The following is a 13,608-nucleotide window of genomic DNA, read 5'->3' on the forward strand; positions in this document are numbered from 1 at the left end:
CTGTATGACCCAGCAATCCCACTACCAGGCATATACCCTGAGAAAACCATAATTCAAAAAGAGTCATGTACCACAATGTTCACTGCAGCACTATTTACAATAGCCAGGACATGGAAGCAACCTAGATGTCCACTGACAGATGAATGGATAAAGAAGATGTGGCACACATATACAATGGAATATTACTCAGCCATAAAAGGAAATGAAATTCAGTTATTTGTAGTGAGGTGGATGGACCCAGAGTCTGTCATACAGAGTGAAGTCAGAAAGAGAAAAACAAATACCATATGCTAATACATATATATGGAATCTAAAAAAAAAATGTTTCTGATGATACTAGGGGCAGGACAGGAATAAAGACACAGATGTAGAGAAGGGACTTGAGGACCTGGGGAGGGGGAAGGGTAAAACTGGGACAAAGTGAGAGAGTAACATTGACATATATATAGCTAGTGGGAAGCAGCTGCATAGCACAGGGAGATCAGCTTGGTGCTTTGGGACCACCTAGAGGGGTGGGATAGGAGGGTGGGAGGGAGATGCAAGAGGGAGGGGATATGGGGATATACGTATGTATATAGCTAATTCACTTTGTTATACAGCAGAAACTAACACAACATTGTAAAGCAATTATACTTCAATATAATGTTAAAAAAAAGTGGGGTTCATGAAGTATTCCAATTGAATTATAATATATGCTTTGGATCAAAAAGTCAAATGTTGTTATCAGTTTCCCCAACTTGCATATCAAGATCATATTTTCCTTTCAAATCTATTTTTTAAAGTAATAATCAACAGGATATCCTAAGATTAGGGTATGTGATTGGACTGCCCCTATTGAGGACAATATTTATTAGATTTAATTCACAGTAATTTTTAGAAACTATTCCATTGCCTGAGCTAGAAGAACCATAAGATTAAAAACTATAAAAGACCACTATATTTAAAAAAAATTTTCTTAAGGTTAATGCCTCAAATTTTCTTATATAATTAACAGAATTTAATTGTAATTTTCCTACAAATTCTTAAAATTAGGTTAGTTGTGTAACTGTACATTGCATTCTACAAGAAATGTACCTATATAAAAAAAGCTTTTAACAACTTTGGCCTGTAGTTAGAATTAAATTACCAAAGAATATACTGGGTTGTAGATGGTACACAGAATAGGAAGGACAAAATATGAACAGAAAACACATTAGGGAGAGAAGTTCTTCCTTCATTGAGGAAGAATTGTATCAAAACCTTCTTGTTCTAAAATAAGAGAAATGAGTTTAATGTATATAACAGTAAACCTGTTAGGTAAAATGTTAGTAAAGTTAGTGAGGAAGATGATTGGTTTCAATTAATATTTTATGAAATTCTGCATATAACTTTTTTCATACTGAGTAAAAGGCAAAAAACTATATTCATAAAATACCATAGGAGATAGGTTTTCTCTTCAAAAGGAATATTTTTAGAAAAAATAAAACACAACAAGAAATTCATAATATACACAAAAGCTGTTCTTACCCGGTCTTCCTTCTTAGGCAACTGATCCTTGATTAGAGTCTTGGTACGCCTGAGAAACCATCCAGACATCTTTTTTGCAAGCCTTTGCATGGCCTTTCGGCCAGTAGCTAGTTCTCTTTTTGTTGCTGTGTGTCTCTGACCATGTTCTACTTGGTCAGAAAACTGCTTCTTGAAGTGGATCCTGCTACCTAAAAGTCCTGGCACAGCCCTTTATAAAGGCAATGAGAAAAAATGTTAAGGTTTTATTAAACTATCTAAATAGGAAATCACTGGCTTCTTTTTGCTTTAAAGGAATATACTAAGTCACTTGTTTATTAATGATAACAATAACAAAAGGCAAGAAAGCAGAATGTTCTTTATGACAATTTTAGTGAACAACTATAAGAAGATGATGGAACTGGTAAATTAGTTCAGCTATTTACTTCAGGGACCAAGAATAATAAAGATAGGCTTTCATGGGACACTCTACTCTGTATACTATGTTTGGGATCAAACACGTCTGTAAACAGACAATTTTTTTTCAGAAACAAATAATTAGGAAACAAGGTAACATTGTTAAGGAAGTATTAAATAATTTTCCAAAAAATAAAAAGTGTTTTTACTTACCAGTCCATGACACACCACAATTCTTTCATGTTGTTCTGAAGAATGGTTCCAGTGAGGCCAATTCGGACATTACATTTTAATGCTTTCATAACTTCTGTTACTCTAGCCTTTGGATTCTTGATTCTATGAGCTTCATCTACAATGACAGCTGACCATTCCAAACTATAAAGTAAGGAAAAAGGGAGGAAAGGTTGAAAAAACTTCCCTTTCTTAGTCTATATAATTTTTAGAATACAGCTTTCTCTACCAAAGTTTTAAAGTTTTTTTCCTCTTTACTCTTTGTTGATTCCACAGAATTCTCACCTCCTTATTTAAATGATCACAGCTTTGGACAACCCATGAAATTAAATGTGTAGGAAGATAAAAAGAAATAGAGATTCTCTTTAGTAACAATGAAATGAAATAACTCATTTAAACATGACTAAATTGACAAGGAATCTTCTAAAAGTAATAAAACAGAGAAATAAATATAAAATAAAAGAAGCAAAACTTACCACGTTAATTATGAGTGAAAAAATATCAATATAAACTCATGATTTTTAAAAGTTGTACTACATAGCTCTGTCTGCTAAAAAGGTTTAGAATTGATTGTTACCCCAGTAGCAATGAACAAGCATAGTGGTCAATCCACTAAAAGGAAGCAGATTCCCATGGTGAAACAGTTGATTTCAGGTGTGCAGCAGGGGAAATACTGGAGAGTGAGAAAGCACAGATGTATTCAAAGACAAATGGGGGCATGTCCAAAGGACACAGGAACCAGACTAATTAGAAAATTTAAGCATGATTATAGGATAGTATAAAACATTGAATAAATAAAAACCCAGGAGCTGTATGAAAAAATTTACTTGACCTTTACCTCACACCATATACAAAAACTAAGTAAAAATAGATCACAGACCTAAATATAAAGCTAAAACTATAAAAGTTATAAAATGTAGGAAGAAATCTTGTGACGCTGGGTTAGGGAAGAATTTCTTAGATATGACACCAGAAGCATGGTCAATAAAAAAATTTTGATAAGTTGGACCTCATCAAAGTTAAAAACTTTTGCTCTTCCAGACACACAATTAAGAAAATGAAAAGACACGCTACAGACTAGGAGAAAATATTTGCAAATCATAACCTGATAAAGAACTTGTATACAGAATTATATAAAGAACTACTACAACACAGTTGAAGTTAAAACAATCCAATTTAAAAGATGGGTAGAGGGCTTCCCTGGTGGCGCAGTGGTTGAGAGTCCTCCTGCCGATGCAGGGGACATGGGTTCATGCCCCGGTCCAGGAAGATCCCACATGCCGCAGAGTGGCTGGGCCCGTGAGCCACGGCCACTGAGCCTGTGCGTCCGGAGCCTGTGCTCCGCAACGGGAGAGGCCACAACAGTGTGAGGCCCGCGTACCGCAAAAAAAAAAAAAAAGTCATCATTAGAAAAATGCAAAAAAACCCCAAGAAATACCACCAAAAACCTATTTGACTGTCAATCAAAAAAAGACTGACAATATTAAGTACTGGCAAGGGAAACTGTAAACCTCATACACTGCTTTTGGGAAAGTACAGCTATTTTTCTAAAACAGTTTGGCTGTTTCTTAAAAAGTTAAAATTTCCTCATACCACCCAGCAATTCCATTCCTAAGCATCTATACAAGAGAAATGAAAATTTACATTCACACAAAGGCTTGTATGTAAATGTTCAGAGCAGCATTATTGGTAATAGCCCAAAAGTGGAAACAATCCATTCACTGGACAAACAAAATGAGGTATATATATATATACACACACAAAATAGTACTGTTCAGCAATAAAAAGGAATAAACTACTGAAACATCATACATGATGAACCCCCCAAAACATATTAAGTGAAAGAAGCCAGACACAAAAGACTACATATTGTATGAAATTTCCAGAAAAGGCAAATCTATAGAGACAGAAAGCAGATTAGTGGTTGCCTGGAACGAGATGGGACCAGAGATTGACTGAAAACCAAAAACTTTTTGAGGTGATGGAAATGTTCTTAAACTGGATTGTGGTGATAAATGCACAACTTTATAATTTACTAAAAACCATTCTATGCTTAAAATGGGTACATTCTATGGCATGTCAATTGTACCTCAATAATCTATGAGTCCATAGTGATACTCAAAAAACAGGGGTTGGGGAGTGGGAGAGAAACTTTGCTATCATTGTGAATGACCACTGTACCAATTTGTTAGTCTGAAAATTGGAAATTAAAGCAAAAGAATCAAGCATCACTCACCTTGCTTTGCCAGTTAATTTAAATTAAATTTAAATTAATTAAATTTAAATTAAATTATTAAATTTAAAATAAATTAATTTAAATTAAATTATAGTTAATTTCTAATTATAGGAGAATGCTGTTAATAAGTGTAGAAGAAATGATAAACTTAGGAAAATATTATTTTGCAAAGCCCAATAAAATAACTTCAGGCAAGAATAATTTCTGTATGCTAATACCCCTAAGTAAAAGGATTGCGGGACCAGGATATTCAAATGGTAGCAAAGCGTAACCCACAAAGTACTTCTAATTGTAAAGGAAGAAACATACCTTTACAATGGAGAGATCTGACGATAACCTCCTTAGCCTATGGGACAAACTTCGCAACATTAATAGTAGAACATTATTTTCTGTGATTGTTATAAATATTAAATAAGAATTCTAACGGAGTTATATAAATATAAATCAGGTTTCTGTGCAAAATTAGAAAAATCAAATGTTACAGTTTCTGTTGTATTTAGTTTTCCTTTATTTGTTTGTAGAACATTAATAGTAGAACAACTTGACATTAATATCTCCTGAAATAATGTAATATGAAGTCCACAGCATCATTTATGAAGTATTCTTGTCAAAAATGTCTGACCTGAAGCTAATGAAGTCTTTAGATCAAAATCAGCTTACAAAACTACATACGTTAGAGGAATACATAACTCCTTGAGAAAGCAATCAGACAAATCTAATGTGAGACATCCTAAAACACAACTGGCCTGGTCCCCTCAAAATAATAAAAAAATAAAGTTGAGGGAATGTTCTAGATTAGAAGAGACTAAACAGACTTAATAGTCAACACACACACACACATTAACTTATACCTTGCCAACATATATACACACACACACACACAACTGGTGACTATAGGTGTTGAGTATATAGATGTTCATGTACTATTACTTCAGTTTTTCTAAAGGTTTAATCATTTTCTTAATATAAAGTTGAAAAACGATAAGAGATCAAGAACAAAGGAAAAGAGGAGAAAACAATCACAAAATTTTAAAAGCAGGGAAGAAGATGAACAAGACAACTTATAAAAACAGAGGAAGAAGTATCCCATGCCAGTAGTAAAGAAAGCCAAGAAACAATCTGATTCATATTATTGAGCTCTTTCTTAAATGGTAGCACCAGATGCTTCTGGAAATTGGAGTTAGGTAAATGTTCAACAGTCTGTTTAAGAAGTTGCTGGAGCACCTATATACTATACGTTATCCCACAAAATAGCCAGCCAGGACACTGTAAAGTAAGCAAAAGAAGGGCAAAATACAGCAAAATCCTCATTTTTCCTTAAGAGGAAATCAACAAGTGATGTTAAAAACTTAAAGGACAATTTTTAAGTTGCAGCATAAACATGTTCTTTGAGATATGGAAGTAAAAACTAGGAAGATAAGTTAAAGAGTTGAAGGTTACTGTCTCTGAAGAATAGCTAATGGAGGTGGCAGACAGGAGTGAACTGTGTTCATATTTGGCTCTTTAAATAATATGCATATATAACTTTGATAAAAATAAAAATGAAGTAAAACATAATAGTAATAACAAAAAGAGATACAGCTCACTCATAGAGTGTTTATCTACTCTATGGATTATCTATGATAAATGTTTAATCCTGGTCTATCATATAGAGCATTCTCACAAAAATTACTTAATATTTACTCAGATTGAATATAAATTATTTTGAATATTGTTAAAAATAAAGCCATTCAAACAAATAAAGGAAAACTAAATACAACAGAAACTGTAACATTTGATTTTTCTAATTTTGCACAGAAACCTGATTTATATTTATATAACTCTGTTAGAATTCTTATTTAATATTTATAACAATCACAGAAAATAACCACTTAACACTATTATATACTAGAAGTGTAATAAGCACTGAAATACAGAAATTATTCTATATCAAAGACCTCACAGTCTAAAGGAGCAGTTAAACAAAAATTAAAATGACTGTTGCTATGATAAATGAATTTCTTATTACATTTATCTAACTATAGAATATCTCTTATATAATACATTGCATAAAAGCCCAAAGTCAAGGTTTAAATCTCATGTCCACCACTGACTTAGTTGTTGTAGGTTTGGGTAAGTTACTTAACTTCATGCCTCAGATTGTTCCTGTCTTCTGACAGCATCCAGGAAATAGTAACAGGCAAACTTATGAGCTTATAAGTGTAGTAAAATAAAATCCTAGAGCTTACAAAAATGGTAGCTCTAAATCCAACTTTGCAAAATAATTACATTAAATATAAATGGACTAAACACTACAAATAAAAGGCAGGGATTATCAAAAAGGATAAAAATGCAAGACCCAACTATATGCTAACCACAAGACACTCACCTTAAATATAAAGAACAGATAAAAACAAAAAGTTGGAAAATGATAAACATACAGTAAGCATAAGAAATCTGTATTGTCTACATTAATACCAGATAAAACTTCAAGATTATTAGATATGAAAAGGAACATTTTTAAAGATAAAAGGATCAATTTATAAGGAAAAAATACTAATCATCAATGTGTGTGTACCTAATTACAGAGCTTCAAAATATATGAATTGAAAATTTACAGAACTGAAAGGAGAAATAAACAAATCCATAATTATAATTGAAAATTTCAACATTCCTCTTTCAGAAATTGTAAGCCAATTAGAAAGAAAATCAGTAAAGATAGAGAATACTTGAACAACACCTAACCAAACTGACTTTATTGATATTTATAGAACATCACATCCAACCACGGTAGAAAAAACACTTTTTTCAAGTGTACACAGATCAGAAAATTGCAAATTACACTGCAATGGGATACCACTATACACGCTAAAAACAAAAAGACTGACAATACCAAATATTGGTGAGAATATGAAACAAATGAACTTTAATAGGCTGCTAGTTGGAGTAGAATAGTACAACCTCTCTGGAAAATGGCTTATCAGTTTCTTCTAAAGTTAAACCTATACTTACCATATAACCCAGAAATCCCACTCCTAGGAATTTACAGAAGAGAAATCAAAATATATGTCAAAAGAAGGCTTATACATAAATATTACTTAAATTTTTACTTACAGTAACCAAAAACTAGAAAACCCAAATATCTATCCTCAAATGAATGGGTAATAAAATGTGATATATTCATAAAATGCAATACAATTCTGCATTAAAAAAGAATGATCACTGATACATTCAATAACATAGCTGAATCTTAAAAATATGATGATGAGCAAAAGATGCCAGACACAACAGTTCTGGAGGCTCAAATTGCAAGATCAAAGTGTTGGCAAGTTTGGTTTCTTCTGAGGTCTCTCTCCTTACAGATTGCTGCCCTCTTGCTGTGTCTTCATGTGTCCTTTCCTCTGTGTACATGAGTTCCTCGTATCTCCTTCTCTTCTTCTAAGGACAACCAGTCAGATTGGACTCCCAGATTAAGCCCCACCATAACGGCTTCATTTTAACTTAATTACCTTAAATTACATTCTGAGGTTCTTGGGAGTTGGGACTTGAACACATGAATTTGGAGGGGACACAATTTAGCTCATAACAAGCCTCCTAATTGGTCTTTCTCCATTCAATTCAGCTCTACTCTGCACAGAGCAGCTTGGTTACTTATAAAATGTAAATGTAATCATTTTTATCAAAATAGTAATCTCCTGAAAACACTTCAGGGACACTCTGCTGCTCTAAGGATAAAGACCAAAATCCTCTAAGAGGCTTTCAGTATTCTTTATGATCTGTTCCTTGCTCACCACACTGGTGTTGTCTCCTGGCCACTTCCTTCTTACACTCTAGGCTACAGTCATTACATGCAGAAAGCATCAGAACTGCTTTCATTTATTAAAAAGTGCTGTGATCTTTGTTGCCTGAGGCCCTCTACAATTTTGTTTATAAGGGATAAATTTATTTATTTATTTTTGGCTGTGTTGGTCTTTGTTGCTGCATGCAGGCTTTCTCTAGTTGCAGCAAGTGGGGGCTACTCTTGGTTGCGGTGCGTGGGCTTCTCATTGTGGTAGCTTCTTTGTTGCGGAGCACGGGCTCTAGGCACACTGACTTCAGTAGTTGTGGCATGTAGGCTCAGTAGTTGTGGCTTGCGGACTCTAGAGCACAGGCTCAGTAGTTGTGGCACACGGGTTTAGTTGCTCCGCGGTATGTGGGATCTTCCTGGACTGGGGATCGAACCCATGTCCCCTGCATTGGCAGGCAGATTCTTAACCACTGCGCCACCAGGGAAGTTCTCTCTGCAAATGTTGTTTGTTCCCTCTTCCTGGATTATTTTCCTGCTCTTTCCTATTCTTACCCATCCTTCAATTCTCACTCAGCTCATAGGTCATCTTCTCTGGGAAGATCCCTGACTACTCTCTCACTCTGCAGCAGTCAGGCCCCTCATGTGCTCCTATAACATCCCCTGTTTCATATTATAGCATTCACATGACTTTATAATTGCCTGTCTCTAGATTCCCCACTAAAATCTTAAGATACAGTTCATTTCTTTTGGGTACTTATAGTCCTGGAATAGTGGTTCGCAATATGTATATGTATTTTTTGCCACTCTATATTCACAACAGACTCCCATAATTAAAATAATTCATGAAAATCACTGTTTTAGTCCAGAGGTATCATACACATAAAAGGTTGTACATGAGATTTAGGAAAAGTCCTATGCATTAACATGCATTGTTTGGATAGGTAATAGAGGAAATAAAATAAGGAACTGTAGAAAATCTGACTCAGGTTTTTCTTCTTAGAAAATAAGTTAATTATTATAAACTGTCTATTTCAATAATCCTGAAATCAAGTTAAATCATGTTAAAGAATATTTAGAGCTTTAAAAAAATCACAATATAAAGGGATATATACAATTGACGTAAACAGAATACTAATGCAATCATTCCCATTATTCCGATTACCTGTTAAGTTCATCCAGACATAAGCGCAGTGTTTCATATGTTGTTAGAGCAATTTCACATTTCCTCTGTTTCACACGAGTCAGTTCACTGTCTTTTTTGTTACCATGTAAAATAGTGACTCTGAAATATCCCCAAGTGTCCAGTTCATCCCTCCAGTTGTAGACGACAGAAAGAGGAGCAACTATTAAGAACATCTGTAAGAAGAAATTAATGATATAATTTTTTAAATGAAAAAGAACCCCAAAGTTAAACACAGAATATCAATAGTCCTATTCCTTGATTTTTGACACTGTAATTAATAAGTATAAAAACAACTGAGAAATTGAATATATCTGGATATAGAAGACCATCAAAAAATACTTTGTTGTTTACTTAGCACCTTATTAGGAAAAAAATAGGTACCCAACCTTGTCCAAAGGAGCAGCTATTTTTTATTTTCCCCCCAAAAGGAGTTGAGATAAGAAAAAAATATTCTCCAAAACAAAAAAAAGAGTATAATCAGGATCCCAATAATAACTTTAAGGGCCACGTGGGTAATAGAAATACGCAAAGCAGGCCAGGTTTTTTTATTGAAATGTATGGTCTTCCAGAGCTCTCTTTCCTTTTCACTTTCCTAGTCCATTTCCTCTCCCCCTCTCTCAGATACTATCAGTTGATAAACTGGAAAATTCACTGGAAAATTGAAGCAGTTAGAAGAAAACCTCCTCTTATCACTAGATCAATGACCTACATATATTTACTTCTATATATTCTGCCCTCCCACCTATTACCATGGGTGAACTGTCCATGTTCTTTTCTAAAGACAAACCCTGAACTTATATAGTGGCTCCAATCACTTCCTGTCAACCTGAAGTCAATGATGAAGAAAGTATCCCCAATCTGCCCAACATGATTACATTTTGCTTTTCAATGGACCACATACAACCCCAAGCAAACACATTCTAATATATATTTCTCAGCATTAAAAAAACAGACCAAACAAACAAAAAAATTCTTCCTTAAACCTACATCTCTCTCTAGCTAACCCCCATTACTTTACTTTCTTTATAGAAATGATCCTCAGGAGTTATCAATACTTGCTATCCCTACTTACTCTCCTCCTGTTCTCTCTTAACTCATGTAAGTGGGACTTCTGCCCTAACCCACTAAGATTAACAATATTTCTGTTTAATCTTGAAATAAATGTTTTGGGGTTTCACCAACCTTTCCTGTTCTAATCCCAAATCCTGTTGTCATCAGCCATTTTAATTTTTAATGTTTTTATCTCTTACTGTTACCACAATTTCTAAGCTATTTTTTAATAGGGTTTTAAGTAAGTTTCTTTTCTGAAGTTTTATACTTGTCCTACTTGATAAAGATGAGCCAATTACACAAACATACAAACAAAAGAATAAAATAACAAACAAAAAATAATACAATACTACTCTAAATCCTACACTGTCTTCTGTGAAACATTTCAGCGGGGCCATTTGTCAGCTGTAAGATGTCAAATCTGTGACTTTGTTTTAGAAACAGGAAAAAGAAAAAGAAGAGAATATTAACCTACTAAATGTGAGAGTTCCCTCTTTCTACCCCAGCATCAAGCATATATAAGTACTTTTTTGTCATACGTGATTCATCTCAAATAGTTTCATCTTTTGGCTCAGAATTTATCCTATGAATTCCATTTTTCTCCTACTAACTTCAAATAAAAAATTTGGGCTCCAAGTAATAAGCCCAGTTATTTTCTCTGCCTGACCCCCCCAACCTTTTTACTTTTTAATATCATAAGATGAAAATGTTATCCAAACTCCATCTGAATACTTTGAGCAGTTTTCCACTCGAGGGGTCATTCGTCAAAGGTGTCAATGAATCTACACTTTGCTGTACAGCAGAAACTAACACACCATTGTAAAGCAATTATACTCCAAGAAAGGTGCTAAAATAAATAAATAAATAAAAATCCCAAACCTAAAAAAAAAAAAAAAAGGTGCCAATGAACCTAAAGATTCCTAGAATCGGCCCTAAGATTCCAGAAGTTCTTTAAAAATTAAGATATTCCTTATAGACATTATTGGTCTTCAAAGTTGTAAAAGGTAAATCAAATGGATCAGTAACTCATTTTAATACTAAAAGAGGTAAGAGAACTGAGTTATGCCATTTAACAGACATTAACCCAAGGACTTCACATAAAAATGCTATAAAGTAGGGCCTCCCTGGTGGCGCAAGTGGTTGAGAGTCCGCCTGCCGATGCAGGGGATGCGGGTTCGTGCCCTGGTCTGGGAGGATCCCATATGCCGCGGAGCGGCTGGGCCCGTGAGCCATGGCCGCTGAGCCTGCGCGTCCGGAGCCTGCGCATCCGGAGCCTGTGCTCCGCGACGGGGGAGGCCACAACAGTGAGAGGCCCGCATACCGCAAAAAAAAAAAAAAAAAAAAAAAAAAAAAAAAAAAATGCTATAAAGTAAAAATATTTATTATTTCCTTTTTAGAGATGAGAAGACTAAAGTATAGATGTGTTAAATAATATGCCCAAGGTCATAATGCTATAAAGTGGCAAAGTAAGTATTTGAACCCATGTCTGTGTAATTCCAAAGCTCTTAACCAACAATGATATATCATGTTAGCACCTTAAATCAGAAAGCCTATGACCTTGAGATGCATAACTTTCTTATTTGCCACTGTAACTATGGTACTTTGTGCTATGCTTAGAAAACAAAGGTGTTCAGTTGATAAATGAAATAATGAATAAAGCATGTGTCAGTGGCAAGGTAGGAATAGCACTGTCTATCCAGAGGACAATGACAGACCACCAGAGCCAAAGTAAAAACTTCACATTGGAGGACGTGTGATATCAAGCTGAAAAATAAAATGTACCTATATTAAGAGAACTTACAGACCATAAAATTGGAATTTTTGCTATTTAACTCAAAGCTCTAAAGCATATTCCCTGTAATTAACTCTACAAGCTCAATTCTTTCAAAAATGCCAAATCTAATTAATTTACATCCTAATTGTGCATAATTGATAACTTTTCCTTTGATATATTATGGCTATTTAATATATGGAAATTTAAGTTGAGAATCCACTCTTGGAGACTCTGCAAATTCCTTTTAGAAAAGCAGCATAATAGTAATACCAAAACTTGATAAACAGTCTAACAAAGTAGAAAATTATAGACCAATATCACTTAGATCAATGGATAGCAAAACAATAAATATCATCTCTTCTAATTAAACAAAAGTAAATAAAACATGAGAATGGAAATGACAAGTAAAATTATATTTGCAGAAAATGTAAGTAAAGCAAATAAATGAACAGTAAATTAACAAGAATATCAAAGAATTAAGAAAGTCAAATTTAAAAATATATGTGGCACCTTAAATAACTTAGACCAGATTGACTTATAACTTATATACAGATGATTCCAAAAGCAGCAGAATGTATTCTTAAGTTCACATGCGACATTCTCCAGGATAGACCATACGTTAAGCCAAAAAAAGTCAATATATTTATGAAGGTTGAAATCATATCAAGCATCTTTCCTGATGACAGTGGTATAAAACTAGAAATCAATTACAAGACAAAAACTGGAAAATTCACAAATTTGTGGATATTAAACAACATGCTACTGAACGACCAATGAGTCAAAGAAGAAATCAAAGGAGGAATCAAAAAATACCTTAAGACAAATGAAAATGGAAATATAATGTAATAAAATTTATTGCTGCAGCAATAGCAGTTCTATGAGGAAAGTTCATAGTGATAAATGACTACCTCAAGAAACAAAAAAATTCTCAAATACACAACCAAACTTACACCTCAAGGAACTAGAAAAACACAAACTAGAAAATGAAGCCTAAAGTTAGTAGAAGGAGGAAAATAATAAAGATCAGAGTGGAAATAAACAAAATAGAGACTAAAAAGATGACAGACAAGGTTAATGAAACTAAGAGCTGATTCTCTGACAACACACACAAAATTGACAAACCTTTAGCTAGATGTAACAGAAAAAAAGAGGGCTCAAATAAAATCAGAAATAAAAGAGGAGAACTTACAGTTGATACCACAGATATAAAAAGGATCATAAGAGACTACTACGAACAATTTTATTACAACAAATTGGAAAACTAGAAGAAAGGGATATATTCTTAGAAACATACAACGTACCAAGACTGAATCATGAAGAAATAGAAAATCTGAACAGAACAGTTCCTAGTAAGGAAATTGAGTAAGTAACCAAAAACCTCCAAATAAACAAAAGTTCAGGACCAGACAGCTTCACTGGTAAAATCTATCAAACATTCAAAGAAGAATTAATACCAATCCTTCTCAAAC

At 33.8% G+C, this 13,608-nt stretch overlaps 1 protein-coding gene across 7 annotated transcripts in view; it reads right to left on the bottom strand.

Moving 5' to 3' along the window:
* The window catches only part of ERCC6L2 (ERCC excision repair 6 like 2), a 139,854-nt gene that overhangs the window by 89,256 nt on the left and 36,990 nt on the right, over window positions 1–13,608 (bottom strand). For all 7 annotated transcript variants that reach the window (XM_060101568.1, XM_060101564.1, XM_060101567.1 and 4 more), the window contains 3 exons: window positions 9,295–9,488; window positions 2,113–2,274; window positions 1,507–1,714 (listed from right to left, as the gene is read on the bottom strand). In XM_060101568.1, the coding sequence (XP_059957551.1) occupies window positions 1,507–1,714; window positions 2,113–2,274; window positions 9,295–9,488 (564 nt within the window). The remainder of the gene's footprint in view (window positions 1–1,506; window positions 1,715–2,112; window positions 2,275–9,294; window positions 9,489–13,608) is intronic.

The sequence above is a fragment of the Mesoplodon densirostris genome, chromosome 6, assembly GCF_025265405.1.
Source record: "Mesoplodon densirostris isolate mMesDen1 chromosome 6, mMesDen1 primary haplotype, whole genome shotgun sequence".
Lineage (NCBI taxonomy): Eukaryota > Metazoa > Chordata > Mammalia > Artiodactyla > Ziphiidae > Mesoplodon > Mesoplodon densirostris.